The sequence below is a fragment of the Cervus canadensis genome, chromosome 21 (genome assembly GCF_019320065.1).
Source record: "Cervus canadensis isolate Bull #8, Minnesota chromosome 21, ASM1932006v1, whole genome shotgun sequence".
NCBI lineage: Eukaryota > Metazoa > Chordata > Mammalia > Artiodactyla > Cervidae > Cervus > Cervus canadensis.
The window spans coordinates 35,623,516-35,651,514 of NC_057406.1; the positions used below are offsets into that span (position 1 = coordinate 35,623,516).

General features: G+C 40.9%; 2 protein-coding genes and 1 pseudogene across 2 annotated transcripts; 2 read left to right on the plus strand and 1 right to left on the minus strand.

The window, feature by feature from the left end:
* Positions 1–1,289: 1,289 nt before the first annotated feature.
* Positions 1,290–5,793, minus strand: LOC122423779 (annotated as a pseudogene).
* Positions 5,759–8,497, plus strand: LOC122423778 (asparagine--tRNA ligase, cytoplasmic-like). Its single transcript, XM_043441142.1, has one exon. The coding sequence runs from the start codon at positions 5,803–5,805 to the stop codon at positions 7,480–7,482; it is 1,680 nt and encodes a 559-aa protein (XP_043297077.1). The 5' UTR covers positions 5,759–5,802; the 3' UTR covers positions 7,483–8,497.
* A 10,288-nt stretch (positions 8,498–18,785) lies between these two features.
* LOC122423153 lies at positions 18,786–24,699 on the plus strand. The gene is made up of 4 exons (XM_043439921.1): positions 18,786–18,874; positions 19,682–19,877; positions 20,790–21,019; positions 24,064–24,699. The coding sequence occupies exons 1-4, from the start codon at positions 18,786–18,788 to the stop codon at positions 24,197–24,199; spliced, it is 651 nt and encodes a 216-aa protein (XP_043295856.1). The 3' UTR covers positions 24,200–24,699.
* The last annotated feature ends 3,300 nt before the right edge of the window (positions 24,700–27,999 follow it).

The following is a 27,999-nucleotide window of genomic DNA, read 5'->3' on the forward strand; positions in this document are numbered from 1 at the left end:
ATTTCTGCTCTTAACTACTCATCTGCTGAAAACCAGTAAGGGCAAGGGGGAGGCCCTAGTCATGAGTGTGTTCATAGGATCCTTGGGAATAGTGAATCCAGGGCTTATCCTCACTGATCTTACTTAGAGCTTCTATCTATAATTGACTTGATAAATGGCTAGGGCAGGCACACCCACCCAAAGTCCTGTTTGTATATATATGGCAACGGCTTCATTTACAGCAGCTGGGGACTTTCCTGGTGGTCCAGTGGTTACGAATCTGCCTTCCAATGCAGGGGACACAGGTTCCATCCCTGGTCGGGGAATTAAGAACCCATATGTGCCGGGGCAACTAAGCCCATACACTCCAATTACTGAGCCCCTGTGCCCCAACTAGAGAGAAGCCCATGCACCACAATGAAGGATCTATATGCTGCAGCAAAGATCCCACATGCTGTAACTGCGACTAAAATCTGATGCAGCCAGAAAGAAAGAAAGAGCCATCCACCTTAATTAAAAAAAACAAAAAAACAGTGGCTGTAGTCTTGCCACACAGGAGTAAGGCATGCATACCTAATGACAGAAAGGGTGAACCCATGAGTTGATAAATGGATTAATGAACAAATAAGAGCTTACTTAATGGTTGTGATGTATCACCTTGATTATTTAACATGATTTAATTTCCACAAAATTGTGTGAAGTAGAGGTTATTATCCCCACTTTACAAATAGGAAAATCTATGCTTAGAAAGTTAAATGATTGATTAGCTTAGCATTCTATGGCCTGATCATAGCAGAAATGGACCCCGTATAGTCTAATTACATTCTAAGTTGTTGCAAGTAATATTTTTAAGAGTTCCTATGTATCATATCAGAGCATGTAATCATCATGACCCAGCAATCCCACTTCTGGGCATACACACTGAGGAAACCAGATCTGAAAGAGACACGTGCACCCCAATGTTCATCGCAGCACTGTTTATAATAGCCAGGACATGGAAGCAACCTAGATGCCCATCAGCAGATGACTGGATAAGGAAGCTGTGGTACATATACACCATGGAATATTACTCAGCCGTCAAAAAGAATTCATTTGAATCAGTCCTAATGAGATGGATGAAACTGGAGCCCCTTATACAGAGTGAAGTAAGCCAGAAAGATAAAGAACATTACAGCATACTAACACATATATATGGAATTTAGAAAGATGGTAACGATAACCCTATATGCAAAACAGAAAAAGAGACACAGAAATACAGAACAGACTTTTGAACTCTGTGGGAGAAGGTGAGGGTGGGATGTTTCAAAAGAACAGCATGTATACTATCTATGGTGAAACAGATCACCAGCCCAGGTGGGATGCATGAGACAAGTGCTCGGGCCTGGTGCATTGGGAAGACCCAGAGGAATCGGGTGGAGAGGGAGGTGGGAGGGGGGATCGGGATGGGGAATAAGTGTAAATCTATGGCTGATTCATATCAATGTATGACAAAACCCACTGAAATGTTGTGAAGTAATTAGCCTCCAACTAATAAAAAAATTAAAAAAAAGAATTCTAAATGCCTGTTTCTAAAATTCTAAATGCCTGTTTCAGGCACCACTCCAGTCTATGCTTCATACCTCTGTTATGGAATTAATCAGTTGAAAGTTATGAGGTAGGATACATTTTTTAAGTACTAGCCAATGCTTTCCTCTATTATTTTCTCTACTTCTTCATTCTTCATGTCTTCCAAACAGCAGATAGCTTATTTGAATTCTATTATCCTCAGGCCGGGTGCTTCGCAGGCGGCACTAGTGGCAAAGAAACTGCCTGTCAATGCAGGAGATGAAAAAGACCCGGGTCTGATCCCTGAGTCAGGAAGATCTTCCTGGAGGAGGTATGGTAACTCACCCCAGTATTCTTACCTAGAGAATCCCATGGACAGAGGATCCTGAAGGGCTACAGTCCATAGGGTCACAAAGAGTCGGACATGACTGAATGACTGAGCATGCACACCCTCAGGCAGAATAAATTAACAGAAAGCGGGAAATAATGAGCTGCTTTTGGTTTTGACACCCCAAAGAGAATGGCAAGTGTGCAGGACATATACAAGGTGTAGAAATCTACTCACTAATGTGGAGGATGGGATCCCCGACAAAGATTTCCCGGTGTAGGAAGAAGTTGGAACACAGATGCTAATGGGGCCTCGAGATGGGCCCACCCCCTCCCCTTCTACCCTCACTCATTCAAGAGTCAGGTGGGAAGGAGGCATTACCCAAGCTCCAGATAGGTTTTTGGGTTCCTGGAATAGCCTAGAAAAATGACTGTGAGGTGTGTCCAACAGATAGATTCTGAGGGTGTGGTCCTTGTGAGAGCCAGCGTGGCAGGTCTTTCCCATGCCCAGTGTCAGCCATCCCAGTGATGCCCGCCAGCATGGACAGATGGTGACCAGAGGTCAGATTCACACTTGTGCTTCCACTCCCAACCTCTCATCCCTTGAACATTCTCCAGAAATTTGATGCAACTCTGGGAAATGTGGGAGGAAATCCCCGAACTGACAGAGATTAATTCCTGCTGCATTGGGAGAATGGGGGCTCCAAACAGAAATTAGGTTATAGAAGAATAGACTGCTATACTCCCTGCCATAGCTCAGCAGGTAGAGTGTAGGACCGTAGAAAAACAGGCTTCTTGTACAGTTCAGTTTGCCGACTGACATTCACTTTGCTATAATTTTGTCCACATTAGATAGTCATTCTTCAAATAGTGTGGTTCAGTTCAGTTCAGTTCAGTCACTCAGTCGTGTCTGACTCTTTGTGACCCCATGAACTGCAGCACTCCAGGCCTCCCTGTCCATCACCAGCTCCCAGAGTTCACCCAAACTCATGTCCACTGAGTCGGTGATGCCATCCAGCCATCTCATCCTCTGCCATCCCCTTCTCCTCCCACCCTCAATCTTTCCCATCATCAGGGTCTTTTCAAATGAGTCAGCTCTTCACATCAGGTGGCCAAAATATCGGAGTTTCATCTTCAACATCAGTCCTTCCAATGAACACCCAGGACTGATCTCCTTTAGGATGGACTGGTTGGATCTCCTTGTAGTCCAAGGGACTCTCAAGAGTCTTCTCCAACACCACAGTTCAAAAGCATCAATTCTTCTGCGTTCAGCTTTCTTTATAGTCCAACTCTCACATCCATACATGACCACTGGATGTATAAATAGTACATACAAATAGTGTGGGGAAGGGCTTAATAACAGAAGCTTACAAACAGAAATCTGAAGAAAAAAAATTATTAAAGACAAAATACCCCTTTCAACTTAGCCCCTGCATTTAATGCTACCGTATTCACTGAGATGATCCTATTTTGTGTGTATGCTGCGTTGCTATTTAGTCACTAAGTCGTGTCCAACTCTTTGAGACCCCATGGACTGTAGCCTGCCAGGCTCATCTATCCATGGGATTTCCCAGCCAAGAGTACTGGAGTGGGTTGCCATTTTCTTCTCCAGGGGATCTTCCCAACTCAGGGACTGAACCCACATCTCCTGCTTTGGCAGGCAGAATCTTTACCACTGAGCCACCTGTGGAAGCCCAACTTTATGTATATAGCCTCATGTTTATCTTTGCTTGAAAATTCCTGGACTTTATTCTTCAAGAGTTATGTGACCTTCAGCTTACACCCCTTAGAGCATATTAAACTTTCGTCCTGGAACTTGTTTATTTTGAAGCAGAAACTATTAAGATGAGAGTCATTTATTGGTGCAAAAAATCCTCCTGTCCAACATGAACTTCTCATGATTCTTCTCTATGTGCTCCACACTCCATAGCAGATCCATACTCATTTTTTTTTTTAATCTTTTGGCCTCCCTACAGAGCATGTGCATGCATACGTGCTCAGTTGCTTCAGTCATGTCTAACTCTTTGCAACCCTGTGGACTATAGCCTGCCAGGCTCCTCTGTCTATGGTATTCTCCAGTCAAGAATACCAGAGTGGGTTGCCATGCCTTCCTGCAGGGGATCTTCCTGACCCAGGGATCGAACCCACATATCCTGTGTCTCCAACACTGCAGGCAGATTCTTTACCACTAAGCGACCTGGGAAGCCCCACCACAGGGCATATGGGATCTTAATTCACCAACCAGGAATGAAACCCACTGTGGCTCCTGCTCTGGAAGCACAGAGTCTTAACCACTGGACCATGAGGAAAGTCCCAGCAGCTCCATATTCTTACTTATGTAGTCATCTCTAGTATCCCATACATCACCTGGATCCCATACATCAAGGATGACTCACGGATAACCATGCAGATAAGGCAAAAACAACCCGGGGGAGAGAGGAGCCACCAAGCCAATTTCCTTGAAAAGAAATTGTCATTTGCACCTTTGGAGACTTAGTGGCCCAACCCAACAGCTGGGTGGATGGGAAAGTGGTCAAAGGTAATGGAAGTAAAGTCTATTTCAGTGGCCCGGGAAATAGATAATGATGTTTTGGACTAAGATGTAATATTGAGACATGATTGATTTGGGAACACAGTATATTTTGAAAGTAGAATCATCAGGATTTGGGTGTAGAGTATGAGGTAAAGAAAAAGATCAGGTCTGATCCCTGTGGAACTGTGTACAAGCCCCTCTGTCCTTGACTTTTGAAGTAAAATGCTGACTCAAGAGTTAATGATTGGGAAATGTGAAGATGTAGAGACTGTTGGGCTAGGAAACTGGTAACAATTTAGACAATAATTCTGCCACATAATAGAATCATCATATTCCCAGTTCCCTGAAAGACATAGATAAAGGCCTGACACACACTCCTAAGTTGATTTTACAGGAGGCAGACCGCCCCCTCCACCCCCCACTCAGATGAAAACTGCTGACCACAAGAATACAGACCCCACACTGGTTGAAACCAGAAGATGGGTGATGCTTGAAACTTCACCTTGATGTCAATCAGTCCAAGAGCTGATCATGCCCTGCTCCTTGAACACTATAAAACTCCTCACTACCGCGTCCAGGGCACTGTCTTCAGGGCATTCGCCCACTGTGGGCCCCTTTGTCTAGCAAAGCAATAGAAGCTACTCTTCTTTCTATGTCACCCAAAACTCGGTCTCCACATTTCTATTCGGCACCACTGAACAGAGGCTGAGTTTTAGCAACACCTGCGCAGGCCACACTTACCTGGAATTTCACACCAATGAATAACATGTGACTATCAAGACTATCACCAGCATTCATGACTCCCACAGCACCCCATGTATAGTCTACATCTTTTTTTTTTTTTTTACATAGTGAAAACTTTTATATTTGGAATTAACCAGCTGGACTCAGTTTAGATGATCCCAATTTTGTTGGCAACATCCAAAGCATCATAGTCAGGAGCCAGTCGAACATATGCATTCTTCTCTCCCTCAGGACTGATCAGAGTATTGACCTTAGCCACATCAATGTCATAGAGCTTCTTCACAGCCTGTTTAATTTGGTGCTTTCTGGCCTTGACATCCATAATGAATACCAGTGTTGTCTTCTATTTTCTTCATGGCTGACTCGGTGGTGAGGGGGAATTTGATGATGGCATAGTGGTCAAGTTTGTTTCTCCTAGGGGCGCTCTTCTGAGGATATTTGGGCTGCCTCCTCAGCCGCAGTGTTTTGGGCCACCGGAAGGTGGGTGACCTCCGGATCTTCTTTTTCTTGTGGCTGTGGACACCTTTCAACACTGCTTTCTTGGCCTTCAAAACCTTTGCTTTGGCTTCAGCTTTAGGAGCTTCCTTCTTCACCTTCGGCACCATCTTCATGAGAAGGTATAGTCTATATCTTAAGAGATAACGTGGAGACCAGGCGGCTGCGTGTTGGCGGCGATGTCCTTGGAGGTGGCCAGGGCGCCCGCAGGGATGGTGCTCGCAGAGCTGTATGTCTCCGACCGAGAGGGAAATGATGCTACCGGTGATGGAACCAAGGAGAAACCTTTTAAAACAGGCCTTAAGGCTTTGATGACAGTTGGAAAAGAACCCTTTCCTACCATTTATGTAGATTCACAAAAAGAAAATGAGAGGTGGGATGTTATCTCTAAGTCCCAGATGAAGAACATCAGGAAGCTGTGGCACAGGGAGCAGATGAAGAGTGAGTCCCGGGAGAAGCAGGAGGCAGAAGACAACTTGCGAAGAGAGAAGAACCTGGAAGAAGCAAAGAAGATCACCATTAAAAACGACCCAAGTCTTCCAGAGCCGAAATGTGTGAAGATTCGGGAACTAGAAGGATATAGAGGCCAAAGGGTAAAGGTATTTGGCTGGGTCCACAGGCTGCGTCGGCAAGGAAAGAATTTAATGTTTCTAGTGTTGCGGGACGGTACGGGTTTTCTCCAGTGTGTCTTGTCAGATAATTTGTGTCAGTGTTACAACGGTGTTGTCTTGTCCACTGAGAGCAGCGTTGCAGTGTATGGAATGCTGAATCTTACCCCGAAGGGCAAGCAGGCTCCGGGGGGCCACGAGCTGAGCTGTGACTTCTGGGAACTGATTGGGTTGGCCCCCGCCGGAGGCGCTGACAACTTGATCAACGAGGAGTCTGACGTCGACGTCCAGCTCAACAACAGACACATGATGATCCGGGGGGAGAACATGTCGAAGATCCTGAAGGCGCGCTCCGTGGTCACCAGGTGCTTCAGAGACCACTTCTTCGACAGGGGGTACCACGAAATTACTCCTCCAACGTTAGTGCAAACACAGGTGGAAGGCGGTGCCACACTCTTCAAGCTGGACTACTTTGGGGAAGAGGCATATCTGACCCAGTCCTCTCAGCTCTACCTGGAGACCTGCATTCCTGCTCTGGGGGATGTCTTTTGTATCGCACAGTCATACAGGGCGGAACAGTCCAGAACACAAAGGCACCTGGCTGAATACACTCATGTGGAAGCTGAGTGTCCTTTCCTGACCTTCGAGGAGCTCCTGAGCCGACTGGAGGACTTGGTGTGTGACGTGGTCGATAGAGTCTTGAAGTCACCTGCAGGAAGCATAGTGCGTGACCTCAACCCGAATTTTAAGCCCCCTAAACGGCCTTTCAAACGGATGAACTATTCAGATGCTATTGTGTGGCTGAAAGAACACAACATAAAGAAAGAAGATGGAACCTTCTATGAATTTGGAGAGGACATCCCGGAAGCTCCGGAGAGGCTGATGACGGACACCATCAACGAGCCCATCCTGCTGTGTCGCTTTCCCGTGGAGATCAAGTCCTTCTACATGCAGCGCTGTCCCGAGGACCCCCGCCTCACCGAATCTGTCGACGTGTTGATGCCCAACGTTGGTGAGATTGTGGGCGGCTCCATGCGTATCTGGGATAATGAAGAGATCCTGGCAGGTTACAAAAGAGAAGGGATTGACCCCACTCCCTATTACTGGTACACGGACCAGAGAAAGTATGGCACGTGTCCACATGGTGGCTATGGCCTGGGCTTGGAACGATTCTTGACCTGGATTCTGGACAGATACCACATCCGAGATGTGTGCTTGTACCCTCGGTTTGTCCAGCGCTGCAAGCCGTGACCGGTTCCCCCCTCCGCCCCTCGACCCCCAGAGCTTTAAGGAAAGAGCATGGTTCGTGGAAGGAATAGACTGCCTCTTAAAAACAAAAAAACAAAATCTTCCCCCCGCCTTTTTTTTATTTCACTGGGGTATGTCCGTTTCTGTTTTCTTTTTTATTCCTGCTGCCACAGAAAGCAATTCAGAACATTTTGAATATCAAGTAACATCGATGTTACCATTTTAAGAAAAAAGTACCCGTTAAAAAGTTTGGGAGAAACTCTGGCATGTATCTCTGCAGTTAGGAGTATGTCTCAGCGCTTTATCCACCTTTAGGTTGTAATCTTTATGTCATATGTACCACATATATCATTAAATAATTTTAAATTATGATCTGAGACATTCCAGTAACTTAATCTCTGTCCTTTTAAGTGTAACTGGAATTCTTTTAATTTATATCACTTTATTGTATCAATGAGTTCAACACCTTGGGGAAAAATTGACAATATGCTGTAAAAATCTGCTAGTATTAGAACAGAGCATAAATCAGCAGATATGGGAATGATATGACTACAGTCTTTTGCATCAGTTGTGAATCTTTTCTAAATCTCATAGCTGCGTATAACTCTAAAGCATACAAACTGGTGTGGAAGAATTTGTAAAAATGGAATTGCCTTGAACAGTTCGAAGTGACAGCAAATTTTTTGTTTTCTGGCACATCAGTGAGCAGCTTTCTTTGTTGCATTAGTTTAAACTAAAGAGACAGGGTGATCTTCTCTCTATCCTGATAGTTCCAGAGTAGTTCAGAACAGAAGTTCCCAAAGTGTTTGCAGCTGCCATCTTAAGGACAACCCTCCGTGGTTGTTGGAGTCACCCCACACACTGTGTCTTTAGATCTAATCTCTCTTACCTTATTAACTCTCAGGCTTATTGAATGGCTTCCTTTCAGGTTTGGTTAATTTCTCCCCTCAAATGCATGTCAATGTATTCTCAGTAAGCTGTATTCCCAGCAATCAATAAATGGCCACACATAAAAACTAAAAAAAAAAAAAAAAAAAAGAGAGATAACGTTTTCCTAGGACTCTTGAAAACATTCTTCTATGTCTCATTTGTTAAGACAGCTCTGTAACAACGTTCAGAAACAGGTCAAGTACTTTAAACTTTGCCCTCTCGATGAAGTAATGTTTTTAAACTAAATATAGATTTTTTTTTTTTCCTCATGAACAGAGAATAGTGTTCAAATCTCAGACAGGACTAGTGATGAGAAAGGCATGCTGATCAGAATATTGTTGAAAATATGAAAAAAATAAAGATTTCTCATTAGGCTAGGCTATCATGGTAGGCAGGGTGCCCACAATGTTCTGTCTTTAAAACTAGGCTTTTCCACTCCCACACACATCCCCTTCATCTGCTACCCCTCAGGGTGAATGGTGATTGCCCCAATCTCCTGATCTTGAGAAAACAATGCATGGGGAGTGGGTCAGATGGCCCAGGGCCCAGGGAAAATATGTCTGTCTTGTCTTCTCTAGGCAAGATGCAGAGGGAAGCTTATAGAACTGGAGACAGGCTTTCACTACAAACAATGAAGGAAGGATCAGTTATTTCCTACCAGTCATCATGGAGACAGTTAGCAAAAAACTAACAACTTCACTTTTGTGCCCAGAGCTCAAGCAGAGAGAGCAAAGAGTAGCCAGCTGCTGACAAGCAGCAACAACCAAATGATAAGGAGCATTTGGAAGAGGGCGCTGGTGATTAAGCCGGCTGTTGGGTTTGACAACTGAAAAAGGAGAGAAAATGTTCTTAATGTTCCAATGGGAGTGTTAAGCTTTATCTAACCATTATTCCTGGGCTTCCCTTGTGGCTCAGCTGGTAAAGAATCCGCCTGCAATGCAGGAGACCTGGGTTCAATCCCTGTGTTGAGAAGATCCCCTGGAGAAGGGAACAGCTACCCACTCCATGTTATTCAGGCCTGGAGAATCCCATGGACTGTGTAGTCCATGGGGTCACAAAGTGTTGGACACAACCGAGCAACTTTCACAACCATTATTCCCAAGAAAATGCCAACACACACTAGCGCTAGAGCTACTCCTCTTCATTTAAGACACTGTATGTTAATGGGCTTTTTATTCTGTAATATCTGATTCACTTATATGGCTGCTTTATAAGGGTGTGTGGTCGGAGCACACAACCAAGATGCAAGTTTTCTTTTTTGAAACAAAACTTTTTTTTTAAGAGAAATTTTAGGTTCACAGCAAAATTGATTGGAAGGTACTGAGATTTCCCATTATTTCCTGCCCCCACAGAGGCATGACCTCCCCCATTATCAACAAAAGGGGTACATTTGCTACACTGATGAACCAACATTGACACATCATGTTTATCCAAGGCCCCTGGTTTATGTTAGGGTTCACTCTTAGTGTTTTATATTCTATGGGTTTTTCTCTCTGAGTCACTTCAGTTGTGTCCAACTCTTTGTGACCCCATGGACTGCAGCCCACCAGCTTCTGTCCATGGAGATTCTCCAGGAAAGAATACTGGAGTGGGTTGCCATGCCCTCCTCCAGGGGATCTTCCCGACCCAGGGATCGAACCCAGGTCTCTTATACCTACCTGCATTGGCAGGCGGGTTCTTTACCACTAGCACCACCTGGGAAGTTCATATGGGTTTGGATGAATGTAAATGACATGTGTCCATCATTATGATGGTATTTTCATGGCCCTAAAAAATTCTTTACATAAGGATTTATTTTTTAAGATGAAGCTATTTTTGTGAACATAGAAAAATACTAAAATTTGGCTTTTCAATTCCAAACTAAAAATTTTTTTCACTTCCTTTTTCCCAGTTTTGTCTACAAATTCCATGTGCCAGACCAATGTACCAATGGTTTTGTTTATTAAACAAGCTTTCTTAATATGTTTGAAACTTCTCCTGAAAGATCAAATAATTACAATATTCTCATCATCGTTTCTTGCTCCTTTTCCCACCCCACCCTCTGCATCGCTTCATTGTGGGGAGATAGTTCCTGGCATGCTGTTTTCTATGCTGTGTTGTGATATAGTACAGTTTTGGCTGAAAAACTCCTTGTGGGACCAGCAGAGTGCACACCAAGATGTTTGGGTAGCAGCCTCTACCTCCCCTCTTAAGGCTTTCATTAAGCTCTAGTAATGGGGCATTTTCCTGGTGGTCCAGTGGTTGAGGCTCTGTGCTTCCAATGCAGAGGGTATGGATTTGATCCCCGCTCGGGGAACTAGGATCCTGTGGAGTGCAGGCAAAAAAAACCCTCTAGTAATGGACTCATCTGTCTTTTCTCATCTGTCCTCCACTCCAGGACTGTGAGCTGTAAGAATGGGGGTTGTTTTGCTCACTATTGTATCTCTAGCACTTAGAACAATGCCAGAAACCACAGTCGATACACAGTAAATATTTTTTTAGTTATTGAATAAACCATTATCGGTGAGATCATTTACTCTGTGATTCTGAACTGCTTATCTGTCTTCTTTTGACCAGCCTTCTAGATGGCCTACTTAAACAGGACTTGGGGAACAAGGGTGGTCTCATCACTGACCACTCACTCTCCCTACAGCAAGAGCTGCATTCAGCTAAATGACTCCCAGAGATAGTGGAAGCTTCTATTAATAGTCTGCAGTGACTCTGCAGAAATGACAGCATTTTTAAGCTTGAGGAAATCTTGGGTCTATGTAAGCAGTAGCTGAATATGCAGTGTCCTTCATTTTGTTATTTTGTTGAGGAAATTTTGAGACGACAGCAAGTTTCATCAAGCCCCATAGAGGTTGAAACAGGTATACAGCCATATGCATTATTCCTGGGATCATGGTATTTACCAACTTACTTTTGGCAGTGACTAGCTTGTTCACATAAATTTCTGAGGTGAACTATTTTTCAGAATTGTTCTCAGAAAGTAACACCTGTTTCTGACCACAGGCAACTGAGCATCAAAAGAAAAAAGGGAAGACAAGGGGGAATGTTTTCCTGGGTGTCAGCACAACACACCTGGCTGTATCCATCACTGGGAATTTACACCTTCAGATTCAGTATCAAGTATAAATCACTCTCAGAGTGGATCTTGCACTTAAATCAGTATAATTTGTTTATTAAGTTACCAGGAGGGATCCAAGTCTCTTTTAAAACTCACACATCAGGAACATCCCTGGTGCTCCAGTGGTTAAGAATCTGCCTTGCAATGCAGGGGAAATGGGTCCAATCACTAGTTCGGAAACCAAGATCCCACGTGCAGCAGAGCAACAAAGCCAGCATACCACAACTACTTAGGCCCACGTGGCGTAACTAGAGGGTCCAAGCGTCTCAACAAAAGATCCTGCATGACCCAATGAAAACCTGATACAGTCAAATGCATAAATATTTTTTTTTAAAAACCCTCACCTTGCACTTTTTAAAGTCAATGACACAGATCTTGAGTACAGTAAATTCTGAAATTTGGCAAGTGTCAGGTTCTATGTCCATGGATGTTACAAAAAATAGAACTACAGTCCCATTTATGTTGTAACAATTCTCATTTACTCTTTCTGCTAAACTTGATCCAAACTGTGTTACTTTTTAGTCACTGGTGCTTCATGTCAAGAAAGAAATTCTAAAAAAGAAAAAGAAAGAAATTCTAGTGACAAAAATAAGTTGCGTTCAACTTGGAATTTCATAAGATTATTCCATTTCCAGCAGGATGGCAGACTAGATACCCTAAATGTCTCTCTACTAGAAACAAAATGATGGATAAAATAACAGGAAAGAAAGAAATATTCAGGTCTCTTAACTAAGTAAAAACCCTCTCTGACAGAAAATAACAGCCTGACTCTCACAGAGATTTACAGCCTGAATTGTGATTTGCAGTTTGCCACTGTATCAAACAAATAAATAAATAAAACTTCTTAAGATAACAATTTTATTTCATACGGTGATACCATCTCCTAAATGGTTGGCAGAAGAGAGTAAAATCTAGGACACAAAAATTCCCATAGATAAGATCCAAGAAACTTTACATTGAGAACGGATAAACAGCAAGGTGTATAGCACAGGAAACTATATTCAATATCATGTGATAAACCATAATGGAAAAGGATACAAAAAAAGAATGTATATATATGTATAACTGAGTCACTTGGTTGTAGTGCAGAGATTGACATAACATTGTAGAGCAACTACACTTCAACTAAAAAAAAAAAAAAGACCCAGGGAAAAGGAGTAATTCACAAATGAGTTTGCACAATTCCTTGCACAAGGAAGCAAGGCACCATGAATAGGAGATAGCAGAAACAACAGGGGAAAAAGATCCACAAAGGCTTCTGATGTTGGAATTATTAGACACAGATATAAAATAGTTATATTTAATATGTTTAAATAAATAAACGTGAAAGCTCAAAATATGAGTAAAGAACAACAAACTCCACAGATGAACAAACGGATTTTAAAGAGAACCAAACAATTGACATGTACACACTACTATATTTAAAATAGATTACCAATAAGGACCTATTGTGTAGCACAGGAAACCCTGTTCAATACTCTGTAATAACCTAACTGGGAAAAGAATTGAAAAAGAAGAGATTCATGTACATTATAACTGAATCACTTTGTTGTACACCTGAAATTAACACAACCTTGTTAATCAACTATACCCCAATATAAAATTTAAAAAATTTTAGTAAAATAAGATGCACGAGTGAAAATAAATACATAAATAAATAAAATAAAGAGAACCAAACAGAATTTCTAGAGATCAACAATTGAATTTTAAAATATCAATGGACAGGAATAATCGGTTAGCTATACCAGAAGAGAGAATTTGAAAATGGGAAGAAACACACACAAAAAATTCAGGAAATATCCCAGACAGAGATGAAAAATATGAAATAGAAGTTAAAAGGCATGGAGTATAGCGTGAGGTCTAACTATCATTCCAGAATGAGGTACTAGAGTAGGTAAGGATGTCAGGATAATGGCTGGGAATTTCCCAGAACGCTTAAAAGGCACAAATCCAGAAAAACCAAATGAAAACAAAACAAAAGCAGGATGGGAAAAAAAGTATTCTATACCTAATCGTAGCCGCAAAACACCAAAAGACAAAATGCCTTCAACAGTGCACAGACAGAAGATGCATCACCCATAATGAAACAGCAATTAGACTGACAACTGACTTCTCAACAGCAATGAGAGAAGCCATCTTCAACAGGATGAGATAAAATGATTGACAACCTATTATTAACACCTTTAAGAAAATAATTTTCAGACAAATAAAAACTGAGAGAATTTACCACCAAAGAGATCACCAAAGAATTAAAGGAAGGACTCTATTTCAATAGAAATGGTAACAAAGACTTTGGTAATATAAGGATAAAATAAACAACATTGATTGTTTATAATAACTGATTACATTGATTGTAATGTTATAAAAATCAGTGGGAATAATTAGCCTAAAACACCATTATAGTACCTTACAAATAGTGAGAGGGTGGAGGGTGATCAGAATTAAAACATTCTAAGGTTGACACTTCCCTGACAGTCCAGTGATTAAGACTGCATGCTTCCACCTGGCGGGGTGGGTTCAGTCCCTGGTCGGGCAACTTAAAATTCCGCATGCTGCGTGACTAAAAACAATAACAAAACTCTAGAGTCTTTGCAATTCTTGGAAGGTAAAATTATTGAACAACTATAAACTCTGACAAGGGTTCACATTAAAATAATCAGACCCGAGCACTTGTCTCATGCATCCCACCTGGGCTGGTGATCTGTTTCACCATAGATAGTATACATGCTGTTCTTTTGAAACATCCCACCCTCACCTTCTCCCACAGAGTTCAAAAGTCTGTTCTGTATTTCTGTGTCTCTTTTTCTGTTTTGCATATAGGGTTATCGTTACCATCTTTCTAAATTCCATATATATGTGTTAGTATGCTGTAATGTTCTGATTCATATCAATGTATGACAAAACCCACTGAAATGTTGTGAAGTAATTAGCCTCCAACTAATAAAAAAATTAAAAAAAAAAAAATCAGAATAACCACCAAAATAAGAGACACAGAGTTTATTATTTCTAAGTTAGTACATGTGAAAGATTCAAATAAGGGAAAACTTAATGAATTTGAAAGACAGCAATATTAAAGAAGAGAGGCAGAAAGGCAGCACAAAGAGAAAGGATATAATAAGATTTATTTCTACAGTCCTAATATTTCAATAACCACAATAAATGAAAATGCATTATTTTCCCACTAAAACAAAGCAAATATCACACTGTATTTTTTTAATCCACTGTTTAAAGCTGGTACTTTTAAAACATAAGAATTACAGAATGTGTGAAAATCAAACAGATGATCAATGAAATAAATCATTTAGTGTTTGTGTTTTTGCTGAACTCTCTAGTTTTAGAGTCAGGCTACAGGGAAGAGGCCCCCAAAGTCACTGTAAATAAGCAGTTACTAGGCAACCACTTGCAAACAGTGTGTATGTCTATGTGTTGCTGAAGTTCTGAGAGAAGAAAAAAAAAATAGCCACCTCAAATCTTTTTAGCTCAAAACTTTATGAATTTTCTAGCCAAAGATTTTTTAATTGTTATGGTTTTTAGATCTCACACATGAAATATACTTTTCTTTTGGAAAAGTACCTAAAAATCAAGATTTTAAGAATGAGATCATTCTCTATTGTTTACTTCTTGGATCATCCTGTTCATCAACCAAAGGAACCCAGAATCTAACACTCTGGCAAAGTTATTCTATTATTTATTTTCTAAGTGTTATCACATGTCGCAGAGAATAGAAAGAGCCCATTAAGTTCCTACCTATTTAAATGAACGGTAGCTCTCTAACATAAACACATGTTCTCAAGCTATCCATAAATCTGTTTTAGGCTTTCTTTAACAGTGTGCATGATGAAATGGAATTTGAAGTGCTCAGTCTCTTCAACCCTCAGGAGTCACTGAAGTGCTTCCAAGTAAGACAGCCAAGTAAGCAAGGGCAGTTCCTTCTGCTAATCCTCTTAACGATTGCCATAGGGAGAAGGGTTCACTTCAGTAAGTTCCTGTCGTCTATCACTACGAAATCATAAAATGTGAGAACCGAAAGAGACCACAGGGAACTTTTGGTCCGATCGTCTCTAATTCAACAACTGCAAAATCTGAGACGCCAAGAAAGGAAGTGTACTAGCTAGTTAATTGGGAAAGAAAAAGAACCCATGTTTCTTAACTCCCTCCAATTCAGGGTTTTCCATTCCTCCCCCACTTTCTGCTTATCATTCTGTTGATAAAGCCTTAACTGCTTAATAAGAAGGATACAAACTGTTGACTGGAAGGAGCTTTCTATTTTCAGGACTCATCAGAATGATGGATTCTAACTTTTTTGGGTCATTAAGCTCCGTGAAACAGATGGCAGTGTGTCCGGGTCCACATCCCCTTTCTGAGACACATGAGCACACTCTCCTGACAGCCCCATCCTGTCCACAGGGAGTTGAAGGCAGATCCCAGCAGACATGGGAAACCTGCGGGGCTGGCGGTCGTGCTCACACTGTCAGCTCATTTCCCAAAGTCAGCTTCAAATGCTCCTAGTGCTTGGCCACATTTTCCCCCAGTCATCATTTAAGTGAAGTGGTCTTTTATATTTAGACAAGATGAAACTCTTCCTTGATGTTTCCTTTCATTCTGCGCATGTGAAAGACTGTTGGAGAACCTAAAGAGGGTCGAAGATAAGCAACTGAAAAGCCCAAAGGATGGGAAGTGGTTTCTCTGCAGCAGTCCAGTGAGGTGGGACTGTTTATCTAAAGAAGAGACAGCTGAGTGCAGGAAAAATACATTAAGGCGGAATTGCCTCATTAAAAAGCAACATGCTCATCTTTTAAGTAATTTCAAACTTGGGTTTCTGAAATGTTATATTGCCACCAGAAATAGTAATAAACTCTATCTTTGATAAATTCTGTATTTTTGTGATTAGCTCTGTAAGAAATGGTCGGTGTGTTTTTCAAAGTAGCTGTGCCATTTTGAAACTATTAACAATGTTTCCCCACATTATTGCCAGCATTTGATATTGTCGCCTTTAAAAGAAATGAACAATTTTGGTAATTATGTGCTTCTTATAGCCTAAGAATTTTTTGTCTAATCCAAGATCATAAAGTTTTTCCCCAAGTTTTCTTCAGGAAGTTTTATAGTTTTAACTCTTATATTTAGATATAACCTTGATTTTTTAATGTAAAATTAAGTGTGAGGCACAAGCCAGGGAGTGGACGTAGAATCCCTTGGCAAAAAAAAAAAAATGGTGGTGGGGGGGGGAAGCTTGGTCAATAGTTGTTAAGGCAAATAGTATTTTATTTCGTTTTGCTTTAGTTTTGCAATTTACAAGTAAAACCAATAATCATTTCAATATTTCTTGACATTCTGTGTGTAATACACACAAGTAGGAATTGTGGACAGGGAAGAATCTCAAGAAGTAGCAGACCCACTGAGCTTTTTCCTAATGTGTTTCCATTTAATTAAGAAGATGAAACATGAGAATTTGAGTAATAGAAACTGTTTTAAAAGCTGCACATATTTCACTGAGAAACATAATGTACAGAACCAGTGACTCTCTTCAAGGAAGGAGCCAGGTCCTTCTATGCAGATATATCAAAATCACCAGGAAGATTTTCAAATTATATATGCTTCCCGTCCCCGGCCCCTGCACACACACACACACACACACACACACACACCCCATACGCTGAAATTCTGGCAAAAACCCTCCCGTTTCCAATTGAGGGTAATATTGGCCGCTGTTACAAAAAGGGCACGTTTTAACTCTCAGACAAGCTTTGGGAAAAGTTGTGAATCACTGCTCTAAGTGCTTTGGGAGTTGTCTACCGAAGATTCATGGATGGTTTTTAATTGCATCTTAAAACATAGGGTGCAGATAGACAGAGAGGATGGAGATCATTTCAGTTTTTTTTTTTTTTTTAAATAATTAGGAGACAGGGAGGAAAATGACCAGGAGATGTTTACTTTCCTTGGAGCACATGTTAAAGCAGGGAGATGAGTCTGGAAGGATAGATTAGAGTTAAATTGTGGATTATAAACTCCATAAACATAGGGGCTTTGCCTATCTTGTTCACTTCTAGATGCCCAGCATGCACAACAGTGTCTTGCACATCACAGGCCCTCATGAATGTTGAATAAATGAAGTCTTGATTGTCAAATTAAAAATTAAGGACACTATTTCCATAATCTAGACAGTGTAGAATAACTGCAGACAGTCACGGAGACGTTAACCTAGAGTTCCAGCGAGAGATGAAGGTGAACCCATAGGTATGAGAAGCTAAGGTGTAGAGAGAAGGCAAAAGTCAAGAACTGATATCCTGGAAACAGAGAAGGGGTGAGGGTAAATAAAATAAGATAGAAGGGCTGTTAGATAATAAAAACAATAAACATAAAATATCACTTTATAATTTACAAACTCTTCCATATACATAATAACAAGTAAGAAAGGCATTACTTCTCCCACTTTACATAGACTTCAGTGGTGGAATAGTAATAATAAAACATTACCAACCTGAAGATAAGAAAAGAACCAAGCCAATTAAAGAAATTAAAAGTAATATTAAGAATAAGGGGTGAATCAGTCTGGACAATCAGGAAACAAGACACACCGGAATTTGAAAAGGGAAGGTTTTATGTAAAGAAGTATTAACTTAGGAGAATAGCTTTAAAAAGATGTAAAGAAGACTCTAAAGTATACCTAGGGCTGCTGGACAGTGCCTAAGGGAGAGAAAACCTGGAGAGGGTTCACTCTCCAAGAGCAGGGTTTAGCTCTCTTTAGAGAAAAGGATGCTTGCCACCCCCGGGATGACAGGGATGTTTACTGGGTTGTCTGAGGCAGAGCTGGTCCACAGTCACCGGGCAGCAGGAAACAATCTTCCAGGGTACAGATGCTCCGAGGCCGACAGGCGGATGCATTGAGAGGGTTTGGGTACCACTGCGGACGAACGCCTGGAACATGCCAGCGTCCAGGCGGGAGAGGCACGGTGAGCGGCCAGCTGGGCCTGGGCCGGGCTGCCAGGTCACCAAGGGACGCTGTGTGGCGAGTGCGGAGCGCACTGGATGTCCTCTTGCACACACAATCTTGCCGAGTCCTGCAGCAGGAACCAGCAAAAGCGCGAACAGCGCCCGGAGCCCAGACGCCTCCTTCCTCCTACCGCGTCTCTCCAGCGCCCTCTACCGGCTAAGATTAACATCGTGCTCAACCTGAAGAAGAAAGGCTGGAGACACCCCCAGTCCATTGGGAGTTGGCAAGGAACAAAGCGTAGCTCTGCGGGTTATTCGACCTTTTCCAGAATGTCTGTGCATGACTGAGCTGTTCTATAAGTTCCCGAAACCAGAGGCGTTGAGAGAAGCGGAGTGGGGAGAGGAAGGAGCAGTGATAAGAAGCCGCAGGTTAACATTCAACCAACCTGAGAGGAAAGGGAGAGATTTTATATCTCAGCATGTCCGTATAAAACCCCAGAAGGCAGTAAAAGTCGAGCCTGGGTCTCCTCCCTAAATCTGGTCTTTCCCAATAGCAAGAGGCACTGAGGATTTTGACTGACCAACCCATAGTTATTTGCTTACCTGCCTGGCCAGAGAGGTGGGTGACTCTGATGGGTCGCTACATCATTTGGTCACGAAATAAGTGGAGGAAATTTTCCCAAAGGGAGGTCGTTAGGATGAAAATAAGGGACAGGAGTGCCTAAAAGCCTCTGATCTCTATTATGGGGGCACAGATGAAAATGGGATAAGTCTGTTTCTTTGCAGAAGGCTTTTTGTTGCTGTTTTGTATTTGTTTTTACTGTATTATTACATTAACATCCTTTTGTGAGCCCCATATTAACTCTGGGAAGAGCTGGATGGGAATCACTAAAGGAAGCCACACAAGCCTGACTGTCAAAATGCATCAGTGGGCTCCCTCTCTCACTCACTGTACTGTAACCATAAAGCAGTGAGGTTTTGAAATAGTGGGAATCTTCCATTCTCTGTTAGCTGATGCGAATGATATGTGAAAGCAAAAGGCTTCTAACCCTTAAATACTGCTCTGAAGATAAGTTAGAAATGCTACTGGGCTGAGCTTAAATGTTGTCGCTTTTATCTTTAGGCAGCCTGAGGTTCAGTAATGTGATATCCAGTTACCCAAGTGAGCCATGGGTACCAGTAAGAAACACAGGGGAGCCTAGCTCACCACACCCCTTTGTCCCTGAATTGGATCAGAAGAGTTTCCACAGCATCGCGTCTGGGGCTGGTGCTGACATCTGTCTCTGTGAATGTGCTGGCTGTGGCAACTCACTATTCGTGCGAAGAGATCCAAACTCTTCATGGCAAGCCAGACACAGATGCTATCATTGGAAAATTATTCTATTATCCAATTCCTCCATATGCTTTCCAAGGGAAAATAAACCAGTTTCAGGTAAGCATTTAAGTATCTTTAACCATCTGTTCAGCACTGTGTTCTTGCAGTTATTAAAAATAAACAGGGGTCATTAAAAAGAATGAAATCGTGCCATTACAGCAACATGGATAGACCTAGAGATTGTCATACGGAGTGAAGTAAGTCTGACAGAGAAGCAGAAGCATTGTATAATATCCCTTATCTGCAGAATCTAAAAAGAAATGGTAAACAGGAATAGACTCAGAGACTTAGAGAATGAACTTATGGTTCCCGGGGAGGGGGGGGGGGAACATAGCAGGGAAGGGAAAGCTAAGGAGTTTGGGATGTATAGATGTACACACTGCTATATTTAAAATGGATAACCAACAAGGACCTACTGTATTGCACAAGGAACAAAAATTTTTAAAATTTAAAAAATAAATGGTTCAAGCTTTTCCAAGTTGTCCATGTAATAATTTATATGTAGGTGTCTCAGGGCACTAACCAAGAAATGAAGTTATTTTAAAAGGCTCATAAATAAATTTTCCTATAAGGAACTTAGTTCAAGAAGAAAAACAATTCCGTATTTGAATTTAACAGAATGTAACATTTTTAGACACAAGTCTTAATTGTCAATCATTAAATAGCTGCTAGGTTTTGGTAAACTTTTTTTTAGTGTAACACTTGTCCAAGTAGTTTAATGAAGTTTAATGTTTATTCTATGATTTCTACTCAAACTTTGTTTTTCATAAGGACTTTATGAGCCTGAGATGAAAGAATGTCTATTTGCAGGGTTTAAAAATACTGGTTTATGATTAAACTTGACGTTTCTATCTCAACAGAGATCTTTAACTCTTGTTATCAGTCCTCTGTCACAGGAACAGAGCAAGCAAACAAACATTAAAACGTCTTCCTAAAGGCAAGTTCTTTATTTCACACGTAACTTAACAGGTTACACTGGTTCATAATGTTAGACTGCCAAGATGGCTAGAATATAACGCTTCTATCAAGACCTTGCAAGGACTGCCTTTAGAAGATGAAGGAAGAGATTTCCAAATCATGGCCTCGGTGCCTGGGGATTTCTGTCTCCAGCAAACGCAAACAGCCTCCATTACCTCTACCCTTCATGTGCTGGACAGGGATGACGTAAAGGAAACAAGTTTGATTCCCTCTCCAAGTGGGTGAGTGTCCTCATTTGAAAAAGTACCAGGACAGCTGTGTGAGGTGCTCAGCCCAAGAGCAAGGACAGGATATGAAGAAGTAAAACCTTGCCCTAGAGAAAGAGTAAGGAACAGAAGACCACCACAAAAGGAAGTAGACACATTTCACAATGCTGCTAATAAACAGGCTCTTAGAGCAGAGCTTCTTATGATAATTCCTTGAACTGGAAGACAAACTCTCCAAATAAATGAACTCTTGGGAAATAAGTTTTTATTTCTCACACCATTTTGTTTTACACTCATGGACCACACACTGAGAATAGTCCTTCTTTTCTCTTTCAAAAGGCAGCAACCTGAATACACGTGAGCCTTGTAAGCATAGAATATGTCAGACTATTATAGTAACAGTAAGGGAGGAAAACTGGGAGACTGGGTGAATGAATGAAGAATGAAGGGATAAAAACGAACATTGTATATTTTATATGATTTTCATTTTTGTGCCTTGTGACTCTTTTATTGTGTTCGTGTATTACTCACAGTTTATAAGGTGTCTTTGCATGTACCATGGCATATTTTTTTGTTCATTTATCTACTCATTCATTCATTAAGAATTTAGTGAGTGCTTACTATTTGCCACATCCCAAACCCGGGAGCAGGAGATAACAGGAATAAATTGTTGCCAAAGAACTCAGTCTGATAGTGCAGTAGGGTATGTAGGAATGTAATAAAGAAACTGTAATATTGTGTAACGAATGCAATAACAGAACCATATGAAATATGTAGAGGCTAATTTGTAGCAACATTGATGGACCTAGAGAATATCATACTAAGTGAAATGTCAGACAGAGAAAGACAAATATCATATGATATCATTTGTATGTGGAATCAAAAAAATAATACAAATGAACTTATTTACAACACAAAAACATAGAAGACAAAGTTACAGCTAATGAAGGGGAAAGAGAGGGATAAATTAAGAGTTTGGGATTAGCAAATACACACCATATTTATAAAATATATAATAAACAAGGTTCCACTGTAGAGCACAGGGAATTATGTTCAATATCTTTCAATAACCTATAATGGACAAGAGTATGAAAAAGAACATATATGTATTTGTATATATAATATATAAACACTCACATTACTGTACATCTGAACCTAACACAACATTGTAAATCAACTGTACTTCAGTCAAAAAGAAAAAGTTATAGAGGCTAAATTAGTAGCTTAACCCAGCTGAGGGTAGGATGTTGGCAAAACTTTTTGGATGAGATCATGTCTATGATGGATTTTTAAAGTTGAAGTTAGCTAGTCAGAAAAGGAGGCACTATAGTCTCAAAGAAGGACCTCTTTGATGGTTATAAAAGCATTACGCAGAATGATATGTGCGGGAAACCACACAAAATTTGGCATCGCTGGAACACAGGGTGAGTTGGCCAGTGGCGGGAAATAAGGCTGGAGAAGTTAGCAAACCCTGGATCTTGAAAAGTCTTGTGGGTACCATGGCACATTTGAAGGTCTTAGGTATGAAGGGAGGAAACAGAAGCCTTCAGAACAGAATCTAATCACTTCACCCTGGAAATAAAATCTATTTTCCTTGTCTTAAAAGACCTTAAAAAATTTTTTTTTATAATTTTGGGTTTAGCATGCGTATTCATTTCAACAGTAAACCAGGGCTGTATGATGCTCAGATCCTGTCTGGATCTGTGAGGATTATTATTTGATGTTTCGTTCAGTAAAAACAGGACCTCCTAGAGACGCTAGCCTCATGACCCCAACTCTGGACTGAGGTCAAATCAGGGTCTATTACTTAAAAGAGTGTATTTAGTAATTGCAGGAACTACAAGTCAATACTTCCATTTAAGAGGAGATCTGCCATTCATTTAGATGAAAAAGATGTGAGATAAAGAAGTATAAGACAGCAAAGCAAAAGGAAGGTGCAAGGAAAAGAGGGATACAGGAGGGTGAAAGGAAAAGAAGGATGCAAGGAAGGAAAAGACATGAGGTAGGATGAAAGGAAGGATACAGGGCAGAACACAGGGATGGGAAGGATAGGAAAGGTCACAGGAAAAGAAGAGAAGGGACAGAAAGGAACAGGACAGGTGCAGTGGAGTGAAAGGCTTTTTTTGTGCCAGGTGACTCACAAAGTGTCCTATGTCAGTTCATATTCAAAATATCTAGGACTTCCCTGGTGGTCAGTGGTAAAGACTTTCCCTTCCAATGCAGGGGATACGGGTTCGATCCTTGGTCAGGGACTAAGATCCCACATGCCTTGAGGACAAAAAGGCAAAACATAAAACAGAGACAGTATTGTAACAAATTCAGTGAAGGCTTTAAAAATGACCCACATAACACACACACACACACAAATCTCTGAAAGAGACATTACTATACCCATTTTCTATTTGAAGAAACTGAAACTCAGATCAGTCAAATAACTCAAAACTTTCAAACTCCAAAATGACTTCCCCATTGAAATTCTTATCTTCTGACTTGAAGTCATCAAACATCTGGGTTTGAATCAGGTACTTACTCTGTTCCTTTGGACATTTTACTTAGCTCTTTGAACCTCAGTTTCTTCAACTATATATTGGTGGTTTAGTCACTAAGTCATGTCCAACTCTTGTGACTCCATGGACTGTAGCCTGCCAGGCTCCTCTATCCATGGGATTTTCCAGACAAGAATACTGGAGTGGGTTGCCATTTCCTTCTCGAGGGTATCTTCCCAACCCAGGACTCGAACCCAGGTCTTCTGCACTGCAGGCAGATTCTTTACCGACCGAGCTATGAGGGAAGCCTCAACTATATATTAGGGATTATAATAATTGTCCTTCATCCTCTCCTAGTTATTGGACATAGCAATAAACCATGTGAGAATATTATATACACTCCTCCAGGGAATCTTCCAGACTGAGGGATCAAACCCAGGTCTCCTGCCTTGGCAGGCGGGTTCTTTACCACTAGCGCCACCTGGGAAGCCCATATCTCTAAATATACTCTGAAGGGGTTGTTAATAAGGCAATAATCCACTCTGTGTTGTTCTTTTAAATTTTCATTGTTAGGGTCCAAAGAGGCTCAAAGTTTTCTAGCAACGTAGCTGAAATCACCATTAAAGCAGCTGCCGAAACTCTTGGTTTTGGAAACCGTCTCTTTTTGGTACACACACTGGCAGACTATTTCCACTTGGATCTGTCTTGAGTGACTATGAACTCTTTCAGAAGCAAGATAAACAAGCACCTCTGGAACCTTCCAGTGTTGGCTGCAGACCCCAGGTACGTCATTCCTTTACAAGGCCCCTCTGTACAATTCCTCTGGCCTATGGACCATGAGGTTTCTACAACACTGCCAGAACTAATGCAAGTTTTTTAACAGCATGCTTCCTCTAAGTGTCCTGCCCAGATTTTAGGATATAAGATTACAGGTTGGAGATTACCTCAAAAACCTCAGAGAAGACGACCCAGACAGTTAAAGGCTGTCCCAGTGACAACAGTGGGGCCAAATGAAATAAGAAGAAAACCAAACAATCCCTTCTCTGTTTCATTGTCTACCTTAGTGACACCTTGGATCCCTAAAGATGTGTCTGTGCCTGCTCAGTCGCATATTTGTGCCCGACTCTTTGTGACCCCGTGGACTCTAGTCCTCCAGTCTCCTCTCTTCATGGAATTTTCCAGGCAAGACTACTGGAGCAGGTTGCTATTTCCTCCTCCAGGGGATCTTCATGACCCAGGGATCCAACCGCATCTCTTGCATCTTCTGCATTGGCAGGCAGATTCTTTACCACTTCGCCACTGGGGAAGTCCCCTAAAGATGAGGCCTCATCAATTTCTGGCTTATTTGATCGCTTAAGACAGATCACTCCTATCCTCAACCCTGACTTTATTCCAGGTTCTCCAAGGTATGCAAAGACAACAGGCTGCTGCATACAGTAGAAACACAGAATTCATTAAAGAGAATTCTCCTTGGCAACAAACCTTGAATATTGTTTTGCTTTGCCTGAGGTCATTCCTTCTATGGTATCAACAGCTACTTCATTCACAGATTTCGACTTCCTTGAAAGTAGAACTACCATATCAATGTTATTAGGAAAACTAAACTCAATAGAATGGGGAATAAAGGGGCACAGCTTGATCCACAGGACAAAAATACAAAGGCATCCTGTTTTATCTGACATTGTCTCAGAGTCAGTCAAGCTTGGTATTCAAGAGCCCTGCTTGCCTCATCCCAGTACTCTCATCCTCCTGGGTCCTCCATCTCAGAGGAAGTAATGTGGAATACAGCCACACCTTCCGAGGGACTATCTTCAATGACAACATTGCTCTGCAGATGGAGTGGCTTTGACCCAGTCTACCTGGAAAGCTTTGTACAATCACCTAACAGCCTCCTGATACCTTCAGCATCAGCAAGGGAGAGTTGGCAGCCTCCCATCTTCCCCTTGAGTTTAGGTAGTTGCTCTGGTCAAGCCAGCTGGGACAGGAGCATCTTCATGACCATAGTCATGTCTCTGAGACTCTTGAAGTTTTTCAGAAGAATCCTTCATTCTCCACTCCTGCAGAGACACTTTCACCTCTTAGCATGAATGTAAATACAAAATTTGTATGGAATAGTACATTTGACTCAACTCTATAGCTGTGGCAAACTGCTTGTTTCACCAACAACCAATTAGAAGAAGACTCATCATCTGATGTGATTATGAGAACTGATCTTCTTCTAAGGAGATCTCATCATTGATGCATTTATCAACTTAATCCCTTTCTGAGTTGCCAAAATTTGCAAATGCATTTGTTACCACGAAAGTATGGACTCAAAGACTGTACTGCATTTTCCTAGCAACTGGTATTCAGGTATAGAACATTTAGTTTTTGGCAGATTCTCCAGAACTAGCCAGACTTCAGCAGGCAACATAATGTTTAACCTGGATTCTACTGAAATGGTGATAAGTCACTCACATACTTCCCAAAACTTATTGACAAGTTATAGGACTGTTTCTGATGTTAACGTGCAAGGTAAGATTGTGATAGTTGCTTAGTTTTCTATTTGCTATATTTTTCAGTGAATCTTTATACTAACAGGTAGTAACCAACTAATGTTGGTTAAAATATTCATATTAAAATAGAGTGTTAAGATTCAAACATAGTGCCTGATGTCTACTGTGGTGTCATTATAAGTTTTTGATTTTCTTCTCTTTATAGTTTCTGTATTTTCCAATATTTCTATAAGAAGCATAATGATTTTCAGGAGGAAAAACTTGTAATAAAATATTACGTAAGAAAATTCAACAAAATACAGTATCCACTATGGCTGATTCACGTTGAGGTTTGACAGAAAACAACAAAATTCTGTAAAGCAATTATCCTTCAATTAAAAAATAAATAAAGTTTTAAAAAGTAAAAAAAGATATGGTATCCATTATCTACCCTCTACACATTAAATACAATTCAGATTTACCAAAGATTCACAAAACTAGAAGGAACTTTAAGCCGTCACTTAGACCATGCTGTCTAGTTATTATCATTCTTAAATTATCTCAGAAAGACACTAATCATCTGTTGCAACCTTTTGGCTCCTCATCATTAGAAAAAGGTTTGCTAAAAAATTTAATTTCTACTGGTAAATTTAAGACCATCTTCTCTCTCATCATATACTCTAAACACAGGCAGGACTGATTAAAAATCCAGTATCTACAGTCAGACAAGGATTTGAGATCTAGTCTTATAATATAGTATTTGTGTGACCTTGAGGAGCTACTTAATTTTATTATTTCATTTTCATCATTTATAAATTGAGGATAATTATTATCTTCAATAATTGGGGATAATATATTATCCCCACATATTTGTTGTGAAGATAAAATGAAATATACACTCAGCACAGTGCCTGGCAGTGGATGAATGTTCTTTAAATGTAACCTGTTATCGTCTCTGCCCATCTTTTCTTTTCTGAACTAGGTAACTCTATCAGAGTGATTTTCTTAGAACTTGTTTCATATTGAAGCATATTTGTATGATAACTTCATGGAAAATTTCATGTGTGATTTTGAATTCTGGGAGAATTCCTATGTTTGAATTAAACATTTAATTTAAATTGATGCTGACCATTTTATTTGGATTCACTCCGGAGTTTTCAGAGACATCATTTAGACAAAATATAACCAGTTTGTCTCTCACTCAATATGAATTGCTTCTTGCAACAAAGATGCTGAAAATATGTGCTCTCCATTCTGAAACTCAGAAACCTGAGGACATGTCACCCTAAAGTAAGCAATTCTATCGCCAAGGAGGGAAAGCTGATGGAACATGAGCCTGTTTGGAACTTATCTCCCTGGTAGTTAGAACATATACTGCTAGGCTGTCCCATGAAATATGCAACAGTGCTCAGATCTCACTTCAATATAGTGTTTCTCTTCATCAAGTAGTTGCCTCATTCTGTCTTCTGGATTCATTGTTTTTTCCCTAGTATGACACTCTTCTTTCCAACTTAGTGCAACTCGCAATATCTAAAGCCACCTGCCTTTGTTATATTGCAGCATATTTCCATTTTTGCAATAATCAGTCACCTCATCTTCTTTCCTCAACAACACCAAACTTTGCTGTGCAAAACTTAAATTGTTTTCTAGCTTCTGTGAGATTTAAATGTATTCATTGAAATTAGAATACTAGTTATTACTGTGTTTCTGTTCAATTATACAACTTTCATATCCTGAACTTTATTTTTTAATATTTTCTTTTTTGGCTGCACCAGTTTTAGTTGTAGCACACAGGATCTTTGATCTTCAATGCGGCATGTGAGATTTTTAGTTGGGGCCTGCTGCTGCTGCTGCTGCTAAGTCGCTTCAGTCGTGTCCGACTCTGTGTGACCCCATAGATGGCAGCCCACCAGGCTCCCCCGTCCCTAGGATTCTCCAGGCAAGAACACGAGTGGGTTGCCATTTCCTTCTCCAATGCATGAAAGTGAAAAGTGAAAGTGAAGTTGCTCAGTCGTGTCCAACTCTTCACGACCCC

Excerpts from the sequence above, each read along its gene's own strand:
- LOC122423153 (XM_043439921.1), top strand. The coding sequence starts at position 18,786 with ATGACTGAGCTGTTCTATAAGTTCCCGAAACCAGAGGCGTTGAGAGAA. Across the intron at positions 18,875-19,681 it reads GCAGTGATAAGAAGCCGCAG|AAGAGTTTCCACAGCATCGC; the intron begins GTTAACATTCAA and ends GAATTGGATCAG. Across the intron at positions 21,020-24,063 it reads TTGATTCCCTCTCCAAGTGG|GGTCCAAAGAGGCTCAAAGT; the intron begins GTGAGTGTCCTC and ends TTTCATTGTTAG.
- LOC122423778 (XM_043441142.1), top strand. The coding sequence starts at position 5,803 with ATGTCCTTGGAGGTGGCCAGGGCGCCCGCAGGGATGGTGCTCGCAGAG.